The sequence below is a fragment of the Chrysochloris asiatica genome, unplaced genomic scaffold (genome assembly GCF_000296735.1).
Source record: "Chrysochloris asiatica unplaced genomic scaffold, ChrAsi1.0 scaffold00203, whole genome shotgun sequence".
In the NCBI taxonomy this organism is placed as follows: domain Eukaryota; kingdom Metazoa; phylum Chordata; class Mammalia; order Afrosoricida; family Chrysochloridae; genus Chrysochloris; species Chrysochloris asiatica.
Genome location: NW_006408721.1, coordinates 4,869,977 through 4,891,589, shown reverse-complemented (window position 1 = coordinate 4,891,589; position 21,613 = coordinate 4,869,977). Strand labels below are relative to the sequence as shown.

General features: G+C 39.7%; 1 protein-coding gene across 4 annotated transcripts in view; it reads left to right on the top strand.

The window, feature by feature from the left end:
- CACNA1E (calcium channel, voltage-dependent, R type, alpha 1E subunit) overlaps window positions 1–21,613 on the top strand; it is a 456,151-nt gene that overhangs the window by 234,319 nt on the left and 200,219 nt on the right. For all 4 annotated transcript variants that reach the window (XM_006872551.1, XM_006872554.1, XM_006872553.1 and 1 more), the window contains exon 7: window positions 7,309–7,412. In XM_006872551.1, coding sequence (XP_006872613.1) covers window positions 7,309–7,412 — 104 coding nt within the window. The remainder of the gene's footprint in view (window positions 1–7,308; window positions 7,413–21,613) is intronic.

Here is a 21,613-nt window from a genome sequence, read left to right as displayed (position 1 = left end):
GATATATTTAGGTGTTTTGTCAAAAATCAGTTGGCTGTATGAAGATGGGTTAATTTCTGGATTCTTGATTCTGTTCCATTGATCTATGTATCTTTTATTGTACCAGTACCAAGCTGTTTTGACCACTGTAGGAAGGCATATGTTCTTGTTGTTGTTGTTGTTATGTGCCGTGGAGTTGGTTCTGATCCATAGCGACCCTGTACAGAGTTTCTGAGGCTGTAAATCTTTATAGGAGCAGAAAGCCTCATCTTTCTCCCGTGAAACAACTGGTCATTTTGAACTGCTGACCTTGCAGTTCGCAGCCTGATTCGTAACCACTATGCTACCAGAGCTCCTTTAAGGCATATGAGGTGACTGAAAATACCGTGGTTTGAATCAGGCACACCTGAGTCCTCCAAGTGACTTCTTTTCTTGTGAACACTTTAGAGAAGTCTTTTGAAGCAGATGTGTCTAATGCAATTCATCCTTTGATTTCTTGACTGCTGTGTCCTTGAGCATTGATAGTGAACTCAAGCAAAATGAGGTCTTTGACAGCTTGAGTCTTTTCTCCAATTATCATAATGTTATTTATTGGTTGTATAAATCTCAGTTGTGAAGATTTTTGTGTTCTTTACACCGAGGTGCAACCCATACTGAAGGCTATTATCTTTGGTCTTCATCAGTAAGTACTTCAAGTCCTCTTTGCTTCCAGCAACTTAGTGTCATCTGTTATCACTGCTCTCTCTCCAATCCTGAAGCCACATTCTTCCTCACATATTTTGGATAATTTTCTCAGCATATAGATTGAATAAGGATACCTATTCAAGGATACCTACTGAATAAAGATAACCCTGACTCACACTTTTCCTGATTTTAAATCACATAGTATCTCCTTGTTCTGTTCTAACAATTGTTTCTTGGGCTATGTGCTTTTGTATGAACACAATTAAATGTTCTGGAATACCCACTCTTCGCAATGTTATCCATAGTTTGTTATATCTACAGATTTAATGTATTTGCTGTAGTTAATAAAATACAAGTAAACATCTTTTTGGTGTTCTCTGCTTTCAACCAAGATCCACCTGATGTCAGCAATGATATCCGAGTTCTACATCCTCTTCTATATTGTGTTTGAATTTCTGGCAGCTCCCTGTTGATGTAATGCTACAACCATTTTTAAAATAATCTTCAGCGAAATTTTACTTGCATGTGATATTAACGATATTATTTGGTAATTTCCATATTCTGCTGGATCACCTTTATTTGGAATGGGTACAAATATGAATCTCTTCCAGTCAGTTGTCCAGGTAGTTTTCCTCCAAATGTATTGTTTTTGATGAGTGAGTGCCTCCCGTGCATCAGTTTTTTTTTGTTTTGTTTTGTTTTGTTTTTGACACATTTCAATTGATATTCTGTCAATTTCTGGAGCCTTGATTATCACCAATGCCTTTAGCACAGCTTGGACTTCTTCCTTCAGTGCCATCGGTTCTTGGTCACATCTGCCCCTTGAATGGTTGAGTATCGACCAGTTCTTTTGGTTCCATGACTCTTCTTTCGATGCTTTCTGCATCCTTTAATATTTTGCCTACAGAATGCTTCAGTATTACAATTCAAAGCTTGAATTGTTTCGCAGTTCTTTCAGCTTGAGAAATACAGAGCGTGTTCTTTCCTTTTGGTTTTCTGACTCCCAGTCTTTGCACATTTCATTAGAATACTTTGTTTTGTCTTCCTGAGCTGCCTGTTGAACAATTCTTTTCAGCTCTTTTACTTTCTCATTTCTTCTAGTCGCTCTAGCTTCTTTGTGTTCAAGAGCAAGTTTCCGAGTTTCTTCTGACATCCTCTTTAGAAGTTTCTTTCTTTCTTGTTTTTAAAATGACCTTTCTTCATGTATAATATTCTTGATGTCATCCCACAGTTTGCCTGGTTTTTGGTTGTTAGTATTCAGTGAGTCAAATCTGTCCTTAAGATGGTGTTTAAATTCAGGTAGGATATACTCTAGTTCATATTCTGACTTTCATAGACTTATTTTAATTTTCTTCAACTTCAGCCTGAACTTGTTTATGAGCAATTGATGGCCTCTTCCACAGTCTGCCCTTGGCCTTGTTTTGGTTGATGATACTGAACTTCTGGCCCATAGTGGGTGCTGGATAAATGGTGTGGAATGAAGAGACTCTGTGTGTAGCGCTGTTTGCAGGGACGGGCCCTGATTTACCCTTATTTGATTAACAATAGAGGTCTGGTCAGTGATGGTTCTACTCAGAAACTCTTCTCGGGCCACAGTCCTGCAGAATTTGTTTTGGAAACTATGTTCTTCCCTAGGATCTCAGTTAGAGTACTTAGCATGGCTGTCTCGTGCTCCTGGAGGAATAAAATGTTATGATCCAACATGAAAGTTACTTGTGAGAATTGAGGCTCTGCCACAGGGGCAGACCCAAACCCAAGCCATCCCATGGCATTGAGTCAATTCCAACTCATGGTGACCCTGTGGGACAGATTAGAACTGCCCCATAGGGGGTATTGATATGGTATTGTAGGATAAGTATTGGATTGCTAACCACAAGGTTGGTGGTTCAAACCTACCAGCTACTCCTCAAGAACTCTATGAGTGGGGAACGACTAGACAGCACTTACTTAGCAATAGCAGTAACAATCTTTATGAGAGCAGATTGCCACATCTTTCTTCCCCTCTTTTGGCTGGCAGCCGGGCACTTTAACCACTGTACCACCAGAGCTTCTTTCATAGAAACAGAGAGGGGGCAAAATGGAGAGGGAATGAAAGGGAGAAATTCTTCCTCTCTCCTCTTCCACATCTCGCTAAGACAGAACCCCATACACAACAGAAGAGAGAAAGCAGTTTCCACTTTGGGGTTGAAGTGGTGTCTTTCTTCTTAGGGCTCCCAGCTCCTATTTTGTGTGACATCACTGCACGCTCATCACCTTTAGAGCTCTCAGTCCTTCTTCCTCTTCATCCTTTCTTTTTCATTATTATTTCCAAAGGTACTTTCGTAATTGCCTCTCCTACACTGGACAGTTTTAGGACATTAATAACAATGAATCAGTAGCTGATTGAAGCTTTCACTGAGCATCAGAAAGCACCTTGCCAAGTTTGAGGAGGGAATCTTGAAGTGCTGAGCTTGCCTACATCCTGCTGAAGAATGTCCCCTGGTCCTGCTAAACATGGGACTGATCCATTGACAAGCAAATGAGATGAACATGAGGCCACCTGGCGAGGCCACCTGTCTGGGTGGTGGAATGGGAGGGGAAGAAGTGAGATGGAAGTGGAGGGAGAGGAGAGAGGTGTAAAGAGGGTGCGGCAAGTCTATTAAAAGGTCTGTGAGTAATCCAGGGGAGCTGTCAAGATACTTTCTCTATAAGAACCTTTTAAGCTGTCAGTCATCTTGAATAATCCTCTAGGGTTTAGTGCTGCAGGTGTTGGTGTCCTCCCTGCTGTTGTCTTCTCCTCTTCTCCTTCTCTGCCCTTCCTCCTCTTTTTCCACCCAATAGGCCCTGCCACTGATACCTGTCGTGATTTAAATAAAACTCCATAGATTGGGGGGGAGTGGCAAGGGAGTATCAGTGAATTTGACTGGTGTATTTCAAATGAGAGAATCATCTTATTAAACTTGTGGTCATTTCTGATTAACTGAGTTTCTGTGTGTGCCACACACACCACATACAGAAGTGAGTAGACAGTTTAGTTTCCTGCGTTGATGTTTTGTTGTTGTTAAGTGCCATCTCACAGCAACCCTGCATAGGGTTTCCAAGGAGTGGTTGGTGGATTTGAAACGTCACTTTGTGATCCAGTGCGTATTTCCCACAGTGCCACACCAGGACTCCTCGATATACGTGAAAGCAAAACTAAAACATTTTCACAAAATACTAAATAAACATTGTTCATTGTCGATATGATAGAAGAATAGGGGAGCACATTCCAGAGTCCTGGCCAGTTCTCAAGCTGTAATCCCTGAGACGTTAATGGATTTTGTGTGTATGTATGAAAACATGAATCCATGATCAAAAGCACTTATGAAATTATAGAGTGAACAAAGTAAATAAAATTTCTTTTTTGGATGTCTTCTTAGAGGTAAAGAGGGAAATAGAATCAGCTGTGTTCACCAAGTGTCTTTGGTTACTGAAGCCCATTTTTTTCACAGAATACATTAACAGCTTGCAGGCAACTATCAATGGGAAGAACACAGTTTGGGGGGTTTTCTTCATACTATAGCATCCTGACAAATAGTAATTGAAAGGACTCTGACCTATCCTCAAACTCTCATTCAGTCACTCTTGAGACAAAAAGTGCCTTAAAAGTAGCTAGTTCATCTGATACCAAACAACGTTTGTTTACTGGCAACTCATCACTGGTCTGTTGTTGTTGTTGTTGTTAAGTGCCATCGAGTCGGGTCCGACCCATAGCGACCCTGTACAGGGTTTCCGAGGGTGTAAATCTTTACGGGAGTAGAAAGCCTCATCTTTCTCCCGTGGAGCGGCTGGTACTTTCGAACCGCGGACCTTAAGGTTCGCAGCCCGATTCGTAACCACTACGCTACCAGAGCTCCCATCACTGGTCTAGGTGGTGAAAACAAACGCAGTCCTTATTGCCAAAGAACATGCTAAGGATAGGGGATGTGCTAAGCCATATAGTGAATGGAACCCTTTGGTCTGCAGAACCACAGGGGAGCATCCTTGCTAACCCAGCATGTCTCCCTGATAATCATGAGTAAGGACAGAGCTAGTTATTCAAGGACCATTCAGTTCATCCTCCAGCTCACAGGAAGGCTCATCCCTGAACTCTTAGAAAAACCAGTTTCCTATGAAGGAGCTCTGGTAGCGTAGTGGTTATGAATCGGGCTGCGAACCTTAAGGTCAGCAGTTCGAAACTACCAGCCGCTCCGTGGGAGAAAGATGAGGCTTTCTACTCCCGTAAAGATTTACACCCTCGGAAACCCTGTACAGGGTCGCTATGGGTCGGAACCAACTCGACGGCACATAACAACAACAACAACATGGACAGCAAAGTTGGCAATTCAAACTCATCAGTCCCTCCTTGGAAACCCTATACAAGATCGCTTTGAGTTTGAACCAACTTGACAGCTTAACAACAACAATTCCATTCAAAGAACCTCTGGTGGCACAGTGGCCAAAAGGCCCCAACAGTTCAAACTCACCAGCAGAAAGATGCGACAGTTTGCTTCCATAAAGATTATAGCCTTGCATATCCTGTGGGGCAATTCTACTCAATGAATTGGACTTGACTTGTTGGCAGTGGGGTGTTAGGGTTTTATTTACACTAAAATCTTTCACAGCTCCTGGCATCTAGTTCTGCATCTTCCTTCTGACAATTAGGAAGTTTTCCTCTGAGATCTGGCACACATGTTTCCCCCTTTCATTTAGCTGGTCAGTTCTGGTCAGGCCTAAGAGTTAGATTTGAAATTGGACGGTCTCTGCCTTTGTCTGATCTAGTTCCGATGGTGATTTATTTATGTTTAAAACTTTCATTCTGCAATCATACCTCTCTCAACAGACAAAAGACACACATTCGATGAAAGGAAGTTGTCTTAGAAATTATTTTTATTGGAAGATTCTACTATACAATGATAGTTGCCCTGTTGAGGGAATTGGATAATTCATGAGGAATGGAAGGCTTTATTCTATGAACAAATACTTGAATGGAAGGCAAAGAGAAGGAGATAATTTTGCAGAAAAGCAAAATAGAATGTGATGGAACTCCAAAGAAGGCATTGTGACAGTGAATCAAAATATGGTGGGCAAATGTTAGCAGTTAGGAGAAAAAGGTAAATCACAGGGACTTACCAGAAACTCTGCCATAGATGTTTACTACAATTTGTTGTTGAGGGCTGTTGAGTCAGTTCTGGCTCACAGTGACCCTACATAGGGTTTCCAAGTAGTGGCTGGTGGGTTTGAACTATCAACCTTGCAGTTAGCAGTCCAGTGCTTATTTTACAGTCCCACACCAGGACTCCTGAATTTTAGGAATGGCATTTGAATTTTATGTCCTGGTTTCCTCAGTGATTTGGTGATAAAATATATTTCTCTTCAGATACAATTCTTATGTCAGTGTCAAATAGATATTAAATTATAGGTATGGAGGGGATCGTGATGTGGCACTCTAGGATAAGCACTAGACCACAAGGTTGGTTCTAACTCACCAGCAGCCCCTTGGAAACCATATACAGGGTCGTTATAGGTTGGAACGGGCTCAACAGCACTTAACAACATGTATAAAGTGTAATTCAAGGCTATTGGGAAATATTTGGAGTCATGTCATGGAGATTGGAAGTCAATGTGAAGCTTGAGAACCTTAGTTGAGATTCGAGAAGCACAAGTTTTAAATAGAAGTTTTTTTCAAAATGTTCCACAGCTCTGTTTCATGGTTCTGGTAAGTCATCCTGCCAAGGTTTGACTCTTTTGGCTAGCTCATGTAATATATTATATTTCTCCCCACAAATAATACACCCCACATATCATGCACATAGCAAGCATAGTGGGAACTAACACCTGAAAGAGTTTCAAGGTTTGCAAAAAAAACACATAATGTGTATGGTATTTTCATAAAAATATGATACTCCCTCCTCAGCTTTCCAGCTTTCGAGGGCCTGGGCACTCAACTGTGGCATTGAGAATCCAGAATATGGATTTCCATGCATTTTTTTAGTTCACTGTGTGTTAAATTCAATAGAGAGACAGCAAAAGAAAGAGGCGGGTGGAGGAGGATGGGAGATCACTCTTCAAATCTTAATTTATTAATTGGCCTCTGTTCTATCCAGAACATTGCTGAGACCAGGCATGGGCCAGCTTGCTACTGTGATGAACAAAGAAAACAAGACCCCAGGGCAAAGTGCTGAGCAGGATATGAATGACCCTTCTTTCTCTCAAGCAGTCATGTCTAGTCCTTTGCCTGCATCCATGGAACAGAATGATAGACTCAGCCTGCTTCTGTCTCTTTAATAATCTGACCGTTTTAGAGTGCAAAGACTTAGAACATCACCAAACGCTATAAACCTCTAATTGTTTACATGGCCTTGAACAGTTATATGACCTTTCTTAGTTTAGTTTTCTCATCTGCTAAGTGAGGGTTCTAGAATATTCCAACTTGGAATATTATGAAGAAGCTGATTCAGTGCTGTTTACTGTGAACATAGAAGGTTTAGCTCACAGTATTGCAAACTGGAATAGAGTGAGGCAATGTGTAACAGTAATAATCTGTGCTTGTTATAGCATCCTTATGTGTGAAGCTGTAGGAGTGTCAGCCTTCTTCTAGCAAATGGCTTTGATTAAATATTATGGAACTATTTTTCTTTCTTTCAGACCAATGATGCCTTAGGAGCCACCTGGAATTGGCTGTACTTCATCCCCCTCATCATCATTGGATCCTTCTTTGTTCTCAACCTAGTCCTGGGAGTGCTTTCTGGGTAAGCCAGATGTTTCTCTTTCCTCCTAACTTCTATGCTAATCATAAGTGAATGTCTCCTGACTCACTCATCCAACTTTCATTTAGAAGACATTTACTGAGCAACTCCTGTGTGACAGACCACTTTAGATGCTGTACAGTCATTCTCATCCTCCATATCATTCTTGGTGATGAGGTGTGCCTTGGAGTCGGTTCCGACTCATAGCGACCCTGTACAGGGTTTCCAAGGCTGTAAATCTTTACGGGAGCAGAAAGCTTCATCTTTCTTCCGCGGAACAGCTGGTCATTTCAAACTGCTGACCATGAGATTTGCAGCCCAATTCGTCACCACTAGGCTTCCATATTATTCTTAGGAATTTAGAATTTAGGAATTAAAATTAAATCGTTTAATGAGGCACAACACTGAACCATTTTGTATTTACCCAGTGAGATGAGAGTTCATTTATCTACCCACCCTTTCCTTCACTCCCTCTACAGTCATTGACCTTCTGTGTTAAGGACTGTGCTAGTTGTTAGGGATATAAAGTTGAATAAGGTACAGGCTTTACAATGAAAATACTCTTATGTTAAGTGCATTGGATATCAGAGCCCATATTTTTGGTGTGAATTTGTTTATATCAATCAGCAAATACTCAATGTTCAGTACCATGCTAAGTAAGCATGTCTCCTACCCTTACGGAACTTATGCTTTGCTAAGTAGACAATACAGATATTTTAAACAAGAGATGCAAGTTCTATTAAGGACTAATATAAGATACAGATTATGTGTTTTAGAGAAGAGACAAATCTATATGTGATTTTGCTTGGGACATAAACTATGTAATAGGAGAGAATATATCAGGGAGGGGTACAACATAAGCAAAATTTCAGAAATAGGACCTGTCATGGAATGTGAAGCAATTATAATGCAACCTCACTGGACTAGAGTGGAAGATCACTTGGGAAATGAAATTATATGAATGAATGGCTAAGAGGGAGATAGATTTGAGAGGGTCTTAGATTTTTCTGAGCAAAACTGAATTTTCTCCTTTATTTGTGAAAGAACACCACCATAAGTTCTTCAAATGAAAATTTATAAGATGGTGCCTCTGGTTAAACATGGCAAATTAAACCAAGGGGTCATCTCTTAAAATGCCACTCATATCGGAAATACATTTTTTAAAGGGCACACAGCAAAGAGAACAGGAGAGGAGAAATAATAACAGATGAGCGATGTCAACAAAAATTTTTGGAGATAGAGAGTAAATGGTAACTGACTTAGTGGCAGGAAAGCTAAGTTTAATTACCTACAGTGGGGAATGCCAATAAATGTAAATTGGTTGCCCTGGAAAGACTCAGAAATTAGAGGCACCAGGTCTGAAATCTATAGTATGGATGGTGCTAAAAACAAGAGGTTTGGTTGACAGTCCTTGAAATGAACATTTAGATGCCTCCTTCCCCTGATAAACTTAGATCTTTACCCCTAGACAGATGTCTACACTAACCCCTACCCCAGCAAAATCAGGACACTTATTCTTTGATGAGACTGAATAAGAGAAATTTGAGATTATGACATAAGTTTATCTGAAAATTAGATGGTATATTGTAGTGAGAGCAAGAAGGCTAAATGAAAGCTTGAAAACTGATTGTCTGTACTCTTAGCCCATTTCCATTTCTTGACTCTCAGAAATATAGCAATTTGGCAGGAGTTAGAGAATTCTTCTCTGGGGAAACTGTCTATCTTAAGAGAAAAGACATACGTATATTGATATTTGGGAGTCCTGGTTACACAGTGCTTATAGTGCTTGGCTGATAACTAAAAGGCTGGGGATTCGAACTCACCAGCCATTCTGCTGGCAATCTGTGTCAGTTAAGATTACAGCCTCAAAAATCCTATAGGACAGCTCTACTCTGTCTTAATACCTCTGTGAGTTGAAATAAACTTGAAGGCAGTGAGCTATACTGATATCTGAGGGTGACCAGAGGAATAAACACCTCCCCCATTCCACTCATTGAGGTTTATTATTCCACAAACCCCAACAATACACACAGTTCCCAATAAGCTTTCTGTGCTTTGATTTTAAATATGAATGCACAACTAGAAATCATCAGCAATTGAAGAAAATGTCCAACACTAAAGGCCCAAAACACAACAATAAATAGAAAAAGGAACTTGAAGGAATACGAGCAATGCAGGAGCAGAAGAAATTTAAACTGTATATCAACAGAGATAGCAGTAATTGCATTCATGAAATAATAATACTTGGGTGTTATTATATATAATGTGCTAGAATACAAGGACAGTTTGAACTGCAAGGTTAGTGGTTCAAACTCAACCAGCCACTCCTTGAAAACTCTATACAGTCACTCTGGAGTAGAATTGACTCAACGGCACTTAATAACAACACAAAAGAAATTACTCTTGAAAATTAAAAATGTAATAATTCCCCGAAACTAAACCCATTGCCATTTAGTGGCTCTGACTCATCACACCTGTGGGACAGAGTAGAGCTGCCCATGGGGTTCCCAAGCAAGTAAATCTTTCTGAAAACAGACCGACACAGCTTTCTGTCACAGAGTGGCAGGTTAGTTTGAACGACTGACCTTGTGGTTAGCAACCATATGTTTCGCTATCATGCCACAAGGGCTCCTTAAAAATGTAATAAATTAAAAATTCAGCAAATGGATAGAATATGAAGTTCATGACGTCACCAAGAAAGTAGAACAAAAACTAGAGTATTGGTCCAGCATTCAACTAAAGGAGTTCCAGAAAGAGAACAGAGAAATGAAGTAAATCACCAAATGGCCAAGAACCAAAAGACTCATATTTCCAGATTAAAAGATCCATTGAGACCATGTGTGTTTTCCAGATTGTTTTTTGGTGGTGAGAAGTTGGAGGCAACCTGGGTGTCCATAGCAGGGATGGCAGATAGGTCAACTCTTGGATGCACACCATTTAATGTGATTTAGAAGTTAGAAACAAGAAATAATTTGTGTATATGGCAACACTGAGCATCCTAAAAACACAGAGTTTAGTGAAGGAAAGAGAAGAAAGCAATGCAATATGACATAATATCATTTTGTTGTTGCTATGTGCCTTGGGATCGGTTCCAACTCATAGTGACCCTGCACAGGGTTTTCGAGGCTGTAAATTTTTATGGGAGCAGAAAGCCTCATCTTTCTCCTGCAGAACTGCTGGTAATTTTGAACTGCTGACCCTGAGGTTAGTAGCCCTATTCATAACCACTATGCTACCAGAGAACACATGCACACAAAACCATAATTTACGTTTTCTAAAAATACATTTACATAAAAAGTATAAGTTAAATATATATTTAATATATTATTATGACAAGGAAGTGGGTAGTGAATATGGAGATAAAATGGAATAATATATATTTAATTAATTAATAGTGTGGATGCTCACTGAGCAGTTGGAATGATTAATGATAAAAGATCTACACCAAGATAAGTCATCAAGAAATTTCAGAGCACTCAAGTAAAGAGAATATGCCAAAAGTATCCACAGATTGGGAAAAGAATCAAGAATCAGTATGGTATTAGATCAGTGACGACATTGAAAGTTAGAAGCCAATAAAAAAATTCTTAATTTTTCCAAGATATAATTTTATAAAAAAATTAAACCCATTGATATTAAGTAGATTCTAATGCCTAGTGACCCTGCAGGACAGAGTCTAGATGCCCTACAGCGTTTCCACGGCTATAATCTTTATGGAAGCAGACCGACACATCTTTTTCCCTTGGAACAGCTGTTGAGCTCAAACCACAGACCTTTCAGTTAGGAGCCAAGCACTTAAGAGCTGTGCCACCAGGGTTCCTATAATTCTATACTCAGCCCAAATATCAATTACTTGTGACGATGTACTAGCAGTAGCTTCAGATATCATTTCATGAAGTAACTGGGGAACATTCTTCATCAAAAATAAAGACATATTTAAAGAAAGAGGACATGATATTCATGAACAGGAGGGATTTAACATAGGAGAGAGTTCAAGGACATTCTCAGGATGTTGGTAAAGGGTAATCCTAGGATAGAGCTATCTGATAGACCTATGGAGTACCAAGCTCAGATTTGAAAAAGCTTACAGAGAACTCTTAAAATGGTAACTTTAAGGAAAAAGAATGTATCTAATATATCTGTTGGTGTGTTTGATTATATCCAAAAGAGTTTATGATTTTGCCAAATGTGTATCTTTACACATACATGCATGTGTGTTTGAGGAGGGTCTGAAAAACATAATGGAATACCCCAAGGATTTCTTATTTGTTTCCTCATTCAGTGAGCATTTATAACATTATTTGTGCTCATACACTGGTCCAGATATTTCTGTCCATAGCCTGTACCTGCAATTCATACATTCTTCCCTTGGCTGCCCCTGGGAGAGCCCTAACTACAGTCTCCTTTCTTATCTTTCTACTGAGGGGAGAATCTCTAGTTTGTGTAATTTTATCTGGCACTCTTCAGTCTTATTCATTGCCTAAGTGTGTCTGTAAGGAGCTCTGGTAGCGTAGTGGTTACGAATCGGGCTGCAAACCTCAAGGTCAGCAGTTTGAAAGTACCAGCTGTTCCTCAGGAGAAAGATGAGGCTTTCTGCTCCCATAAAGATTTACAGCCTCAGAAACCCTGTTTAGGGTCACTATGAGTCAGAACTGACTCCATGGTACTTAACAACAAGTGTGTCTGTATTTTAATTTTGACAATGTAGGTAGTATTTTTAGTATTAAAGGAAGGGAGAAAGATAGGTGTTGTGTTACAAAAGTCATTGGTGTTCTAGATTAGACTCCAGTATGGGTTCAGGATGTATCCTAATGTATCTGGTACTGGGACAGCAAAAAAGCCCTGGTAATGTAGTGGTTAAGCTAAGGCAGTCTGCTTTGTTAAAGATTACAGCCTTGGAAACCCAGTGGGACAGCTCTTCTCTGTTTTGTAGAATTGCTATGAAGTGGAATTGACTTGCCATGGCACTGTAAGATAAGCACTGGACTACTAACTGCAAGGTCAGCTGTTCAAACCCACCAGACACTCCTCAGAAACTCCATACAGGGTCCCTATGAGTCAACACCAACTCTGTAGCAGTTAACAACATCAACAATGAAACAGCACTGCCATTCAGGACAGTGTCTTGTATCTGACCACATTCACTCTGATAGACTCTCTGGTTTGTAATGGCATCTTTTCATTCTTCTAAATCATTCTTGGGGTAAGAAAGAGTGGCACATTGGAAGAAGCACAGGCTTTGGTGTCTGGCAGTCCTTCGGGAGAAGCCTAACTGCATGTATTAACATTGTGCATTTGGGCATGTGACTCAGTCTCCCTGAGCCTGCCTCCTCATCTGTAAAATGAGATAGTGTTATATGTCTTACAAATAGACATCTGACTCAGGGTCTGTTACACAGGGGCTCTGAGCTCTTATTAGCTGTCTTTATTCTTTGCTCATATTGACCTTCAGTTTCGCCACCCGTTTGACACAGGTGACAGCTACCTGTCTGTGGATGCTGGGTTTGAGCCAGCTCTGGGGCCACCAGCTCCACTCCACCAGGGAGATGGCCTTGTCAGGTTGGGAGATGTCAGGCAACTGAAATGGCAGATGCTTCCTTAACACTTCTGGAGAAGCCTGGGGAGTGACAGCAGCTCTGGGGAACAGCTGGTGTGAATAAACCCTGACATTTAAAGGAGTGTTAGCAATAGGGGCCTTACAGGCTGGAGCTGACGTACTTCTGTCCTGGATTCTTTTTCACGTTCAATGCTCACCACTTTGGAGGCAGGGGTGTTTCACTGGTATTTGCAGAGGTTCAGCCCAGGTCCTCAGTCCAGGGACTCACTTCTCTGCTTGGTGTGACTCTCTTGGAGTAAAAGCTTAGTTGGGATTTACACTAAAAAGTAGCTTGGGAAATAGCTCTGTGTTGTGTTGTATTTTTTTTTTTTTTAATCTCTATCCATGTTTCCAGTGACCTGCCAGGCAATTTGAATGTCAAGTCTATTCCTAAAGCAAAGAAAGTGGACAATGGAGGGAGGAGCCCAGTTGGCATCTGTGTTGGACAAGTCATGAAGCGAGTCTGCAGTGTAAGGGGACAGGCAATATACTGCACTGCTTGTGGACCACTGTGTCCCAAGTGTAGACAGGCCTGAGGCACCCAACCGGGGGAACAGGCACTAGGGGAGGAAGGCTGAGAGGTAGATTTTTGTCAGCTTCAATGTGTTTAAAGAGGAATTGTGGATAGAAGCACTGTAGCATTTTCACTGTCTCAAAGGGAATGGGATTTGATGAAAGCCATTAGCTGAGACATGAAGAGAAGCAGAGCTTCCGGAGTCCATGGAAACAGACCAGGGCTGCACAAGTGCATCCTGAGGTACCATCCCGGGCTACAGGGCAAGAGGCTCACACACAGAAACTGACTATGAGCTATCTCACCACCCACTGCCTCCACCCATTCCTTCCCAGGACTTCTGCTGGGGCTGGAATAGGGTTCCTTTTAGGATCATCCCATGTGTCTCCACATCCAGGTAGGGACAACCAGACCAGGGACTACTTACATTTGCATGTGACCAGCAATGCAAACATCTCATGAATATTAAGTTCTTTGTTGTTTACAAAGTGCCTTTGTTTTCATGTTCATGCATTTGTTCCTTGTATCAAATCTGTGTAGTAGGTAGATGAAAAGGAGGGAAGGGTTAGAGATGCTAATCTCCCACTAATTATTGGCAGTGATGGGGTCAGAGGTTAGTTTCCCAACTTCTGCTTTAGGTGCTTATTTAATATCCCAAGTGCCCTTTATCCTGGGATTCTGACATGTAAGATGGTACAACTAGAGTACAACTGCCAAGGGTTAACCCAGAATATCACCCTGACTGTAAGATTTTGGTGCAAGTTTTAATCTGTGCACATGTTAATGTACAAATTTACACTGCCTGTTTTTCACATTGTACCACATGGCCTGCTAGATATGTGTTAGAAAATGCTGAGACCACCTCTCAAGTATTGTTTTCTGCAAGATTTAGTCCTGGTACAGGTTTTATTGCTATGGTTGTGCTATACCTACTGGACTAAGAATTGGTGGGGAGTGGTGAACTGTCCATATGAGAGGAGAAATTTCTCTGGTTGCATCTCTATAACAAGTGCAGTGGCTCCCACAACTAGCATGACAACATCAATCCTGTAGCCAGCTCATTTTCTGGCTGGGTTTGAAGATTCAGTGCAATTCAGCAAAAGTTTCTTGAGTGCCTGACTATGCACAAGGCACCTTGTTAGACTCAGATTACAAAAATGGATAAAACAAGGCTCCCATTAGGAGCTTGTAGACTAAGGAAACCAGGAATTCATTCACAACAGATATCCCACATCCATCAAATTGATTCTGATGTATAGGATTTCCAAGACAACAAATCTTTACATGTGAAAAACAGTGTGTATAAGTTTGTGCATCAGTGCATGCAGAGATTAAAATTTGTACCAAAATTTGTATGGTCAAAATTATAGTTTAGGCTGTTAATCTTTGTGTCACCTCTCATCTGTCAGTTTGTCATACTGTGGTGGCTTGTGTGTTATTGTGATGCTGGAAGCTGTGCCACTGGTATTTTAAGTAACAGCAGGGACACCCATAGTGGGCAGATTTCAGCAGAACTTCCTGACTTAAGACAGACTAGGAAAAAATGAGAGGTGGATCCCTTCTGAATGATAAGCCATTGAAAAACTTATGAATACCAGTGGAACATTGTCTGATAATAGTGCTGGAAGATGAGCCCCTCAGGTTGAAAGACACATAAAATACAACTGGGGAAGAGCTGCCTCCTCAAAGCAGACTTGACCTTAATAATGTGGATGGATCAAACTTTTGAGACTTTCAGTTGCTGTTGGGGCACAACTCAAATGAGGAGAAATGGCTGCAAACATCCATTAATAATATGAACGTGGAATGTACAAAATATCAATCTAGGAAAATTGGAAGTTGTCAAAAATGAGATGAGAATGCAGAAAGCTCAATATCCTAGGCATTAGTCAGCTGAAATGGGCTAGTATTGGCCATGTGGTTTACTATGCAGAGAATGACAAACTGAAAAGGGGTGGAATTGCATTCATTGTCAAAAAGAGCATTTCAGGGTCTATCTGAAGTATAATGCTGTCTGTAATAGAATAATATCCATATGCCTACAAGGATGACCAGTTAATCACACTATTATTTAGGTTTATGCACCAAACACTAAAGCCCATGCTGGTAAACTGAAGAATTCCATCAAATTTTTCAGTCTGAAATAGATCAAACAAGCAATCAAATATATAGATCATTGCTGACAATTGGAATGGGGAAGTTGAAAACAAAAAGTAATGGTCAGTATTTGGAAAATATGGCCCTGATGATAGAAAAGATGCTAGAGGTTGCATCATAGAATTTTGTAAGATCAACAACTTATTCATTGTGAATACTTTTTAAAAAACAACATAAAAGATGACTATGCATATGGTCCGCACCCGATGGAATACATAGGAATCAAATTGATTACATCAGTCAACACAAGGCCAGCAACTGACTCTGGGACAGACCATCAATTGCTCTTATGCTGATGCTGGAGAAAATTAAAACAACTCCACAAAAATCAAAATGTAACCTTGAATATATCTCACCTGAATTTAGGGATCATCTCAAGGACAGATACTATGCATTAGACACTAATGACTAAAGACCAGAAGAGTTGTGGGATGATATCAACAACAACAATAAACACATAGGAAAGAGATTTCCGGTTTTGGGGTGGGTAGAGGCATGGAAAAAACAGAGAGGGAGCTTTCCTGGAGCAGCTCCAGAGTTTTGGATCTTGAATAAGATGCCAGGCTCCAGTTTCGCACACCAACCTGTGGAGAATTCTGACTGTGGAAGGGAAATATGGCAATTTCTGAATTGATCGATATGCTCCCTACTGGGCCCCTCAGTCTGGGCTGACAACAGAAGGTGGAGTCACAGCCATCCTGATACAGTGATACGGCGCTAAAAACCACGGAGCAGCATCTAGAAAAAGAGGTATGACAGATTTTACACTTTTCTTTCTTCCTCTCCCCTGTCACACCCTTACTGCCCAGCCCAGACACCTTCAAGCAGGTGGGAGCATATCCCTAAAAAGGTCCAATGTTGTGCCCGCAGTTTTCCCATGGCACAGGGAGGAGGTTCCTGGGAGTCCCATTGGTCCTTCAGGTTGCTCCTTTGACTGCTTCTTATGACGTCTGACTCTGGGACCTAGCCCTAAAGTTGACCTGGGTGGAACACTTTATTCCTGTCTTACCTAGCAAGAAAAAGTTGGTCTGGCCATACAACCAAACAGTATGTGCACCTTGTAAAATCCCAACATAAAAGGCAAGAGCCAACACTAACTATTATACACAAGGACACAGCTATTTTGAGAATTATGCTGTGCATACACAGATACCTAACTGACCTTCAGAGATAAAAATAATGGACACTCTTCTTTTCTATTCATTTATCAATATTTATCTGTACACCTCCATGGTAGTGACTAGAGGAGGGGCCTGAGTGAGTGGACACCCCCACTCACCGCTGGAGGTTAATACTATGAATGCACACTGACCTGTGCAACGAAAGCTACTGGACGGTCGGCTACGATTTTATTTTTGTTTTTGTGTGGTGGTTTTTGTCTCTGCTTTTATATATTTTCTGTTTTGGATCCTTTTGGTCTCACATTATTCCTGGGAGTGGGAGCTTTCTCCCCCTACCTTACCCGGGGAGAGACAGCAATCATGACCATATAGTCATGCTACAAGTATACCTCATAATATTCCACCATCTGGACAGGAGCCAGTACTAGCTGCTAGGCTTTACACGTGAAAAGGGAAGCCTATCTCCAGATCACATCCACCAGGAGACACTCAGTAAGCTTAACAACACAGCAACATACATTAATTTAATCATTGAAAACACACCTAACTACTGAAAATGTCCAAGAAAAAAACAACAAAATATCTCACACATGTCCAAAAACAGAAAAGAGTAACTGAGACAAATGAGCTGGAGGCAGACATAGACTTTCCAAAAGAAGAAGAGCAGGTTTTGGATCTGCCTGAGAAGGAATTCAGAAGAATGATATGGAGACAAATTCACATGCTCCACAGAGGGGTGGAGGAAAATATGGAAGAACTCAGGAAAGTGCTACAGGAGCAATCAAACAAGATATATATAGTATTGGAAACAATTCAAAACCTGCAAAAAAAGGTCCAGATGATTAATAATAAAACATCAGAAATGGACAATACACTGAAAGGGCAAAGGAGTAGAATTGAAGAGATAGAAGCCAGAACCAGCGAGCTGGAAGACAAATTTCTCAATACTGCTAAGATAGAAGAGCAAGCAGAAAAAAGGACAAAAAAAATCAGAAGAGAGTCTAAGATTCATGCTGGATAACATGAAGAGGAATGATTTAAGAATTAGTGAACATTCTGAAACAGGAAGAATCACAGAAGTCCACAGAGGAGATAGTTGAGGATCTCTGGAAGAAAATTTCCCTAACATCTTGAAGGACAAGAAGATAAACATTCAAGAAGCTGAATGAACCCCAAAAGAAAATCACCAGCACATATCATAATCAAGCTCTCCAAAATCAAAGATAAGGAGAGAATCCTAAAAGCAGCCAGAGAAAAGAGAAATGTTATCTACAAAGGCAAGCAAACCAGATTAAGCAATGACTTCTCAGCAGAAACTAAGCAGGCAAGAAAGCAATGGGGAGACCTATAAAACCCTAAAAGAAAAAAAAACTGCCAACCAGGAATCTTCTATCCAACAAAACTGTAAACCAAATATGATGGTTCAATCAAAACATTCCAAGATAAATAGAAGCTAAGAGATTTTGTCAAAGCCAACCCAGCACTTCAAAACATCCTAAAGGGAGTTCTTTGGAATGAAAATCAACAAGAATAGACAACAACCAGAGATTGACAGACGTGGCAACACCACCCAGAACTCAGTCAACAGCAGAGTTCAGAACAGAACAAAATTACAAATACGAATTCAGAGGACCTGTGGATCCAATCAAAGATCAAAATACTAACAATGTCAAAGAAGGGAAAAATATAGAAACATATCTAGGTGGTGCCGAGATCAGGTAGATTGCAGGATACAATAGACTGTCTTAAATGCAGGGAAAAGTTAATAGACTATAGGATAACCCCAAAGAAAGTTAATACTTCACAATTTACCATGAAAATGAAGATCCAAGTAGAACAAGGAAACATTAAAACTAAGAAGAAACTGACAAGAAATGCAGAAAAACACGAACTCAACACAAGAAGCCATGTAGAACAAAGGAATGAACAGCACCACAAAAAAATTAACATAAGACAGCAATTAATCCATACCGATCAGTATTTACACTGAATGTCACTGGATTAAATGCACCGGTGAAGATACAGAGTGGCAGAATGGATAAGAAAACAAGACCCTTCAATATGCCTGCAAGAGACACTCCTTACACTCAAAGACAAAAAGAGACTAAAAGTTAAAGGATGGAAAAAAATATACCAAGCTAATTGCAATAAAAACCAAGCAGGAGTGGCAATAGTAATCTCTGATAAAATAAACTTTAAGTAAAAAACCAGCATAAGAGATAAAGAAGGACACTATTTCATGATTAAAGGGTCAATTGAGCAAGACGGCATAACCATAATAAATATCTTTGCTCCCAAGAACACCAAGATACATTAAGCAAACCCTACTAGAATTGAATATAGAAATAGATAAATCTACAATTATAGTGGGAGATTTTAATACGTCACTTTTGAAAAGTGATAGAACAACCAGAAAGAAAATCGACAAATTTACAGAGGAAATAAACAGTACAATCAACCAATTTGACCTGATAGACGTGTACAGAGCATTCAACCCAACAACAGCACAATACACATTCTTTTCCAGTGCCCATGGAACATTCTCCAGAATTGACCATGTGTTAGGTTACAAAGTAAGCCTCCATAAATTTACAAACATCAAAATACCACAAAGCATCTTTTCAGACCACAATACTATAAAGCAAGAAATCAACAATAAAAAGACCAAGGAAATAAAGTTGAATACATGGAAACTGAATAACATGCTGCTGAAAAGCTACTGGGTAATAGAAAAAATTAAACGTGAACTCAAAAATTTCCTAGAAACAAACAAGAATGAAAACACAACATACCAAAATCTTTGGGACACCGTAAAAGCGGTGCTGAGAGGACAATTTATTGAGATAAATGCAAACATCCAAAAAGAAGAAAGAACCAAAATTAACACATTAACACAGCATCTCCAACAATTAGAAACAGACCAACAGAGGGAACCTACAGTCACCAAAAGAAAAGAATAATAAAGCTTAGAGCAGAAATAAATGAGATAGAAAACAGAAAAACTATAGAAAGAAACAACAGGACAAGACGCTGGTTCTTTGAAATGAATAATAAAACTGACAAATGATTGGCAAACGTAACAAAAGAAAAAAGGGAGAAGACACAAATAACACACATTAGAAACCACATGGGCAATGTCACAACGGAACCAAAGGAAATAAAAAGGATAATAACAGAATACTGTGAAGAGTTGTACTCCAACAAATTTGAAAACTTAGAAGAGATGGATGCATTTTTAGAAAAACACGACCTACCTAAACTTACACAGAGTGAAGTAGGAAACCTGAACAGATATATAACAAAAGAAGAAATTGATTGAGTTATCAAAAACTCCCAATCAAAAGAAGTCCAGCTCCAGATGACTTCACTAGTGAGTTCTACCAAACATTTAGGGAAGAGCTGTCACCATTCTACTCAAATTATTCCAAAATATAGAAGAAGATGAAAAACTTCTGAATACATTTTATGAAGCAAGCATAACCCTTATATCAAAACCAAGGAAAGACATCACTAAGAAAGCAAATTATAAACCAACATCCCTCATGAACATAGATGCAAAAATTCTCAAAAAATCCTAGCCAACATAATCCAGCAGCACATCAAAAAAATAATACATCATGACCACGTGGGATTCATATCAAGGATGCAAGGATGGTTCAACATTAGAAAAACAATCAGTGTGATCCACCATATAAATAAGAAAAAAGAAAACCACATGATTGATGCAGAAAAGGCATTTGACAAAATCCAACATCCATTCCTGATGAAAACACTCCACAATGTAGGAATTGAAGGGAAATTCCTCAACATAATTAATAGCATATATAAAAAATCAACAGCCTACATTACTCTCAATGGAGACAAACTGAAAGCCTTCCCTCTTTGAACAGGAACCAGTCACAGATGCCCTTTGTCACCACTCCTATTCAATATTTTGTTGGAAGTGTTAGTCAAAGCTATAAGGCAAGAAAGGGAAATAAAAGGCATACAAATTGGCAAAGAGAAAATAAAACTCTATTTGCAGACGATATGATCCTATACATATAAAAAACCCAGACGCAATAAAAAGGCTACTAGACCTCATTGGAAGATTCAACAAAGTGGTAGGTATAAGATCAACATACAAAAATCAGTTGGATTCCTCTACAGTAACAAAGACAGTGCTGAAAAGGACATTAAGATAGCAATACCATTTACAATAGCCAACCAAAGGATGAAATATCTAGGAATAAATGTAGCCAGAGAAACAAAGAAAACTACAAAAACACTACTACAAGAAATCAAAAGAGACTTAAAAAAGTGGAAGAATATACCATGCTCCTGGATAGGAAGACTTAACATTGTGAAAATGTCAATACTGCCCAGAGCAGTATACACATATAATGCAATCCCAATCCAGATTCCAACGACATTCTTCAAAGAAATGGAAAAAACAATTACAAACTTTATAGTGACAGGAAAACTGATTTTTGACAAAGTGCCTAAGTATATTGCATGGGAAGGAGATAATCTCTTCAACAGATGGTGCTGGCAGAACTGAAAAGCAATATGTAAAAGATTGAAACAAGACCTTTACCTCATCCTCTATACAAAAACCAACTAAGCATTGATTAAAGACCTAAATGTGAATCCCAGAATTATAAAGTCCATCAATGAAAAAATAGGGACAAATGTGAGGGCTCTAATACAGGGCATACACAGACTACCAAACATTTTGAAAATTACATAAACAAAAGTGGTTGGGACCTACTAAAATTTTAAAACTTATGTGCATCAAAAGACAACTAAAAGTGTAAAAAGAGAGCCCACAGAATGG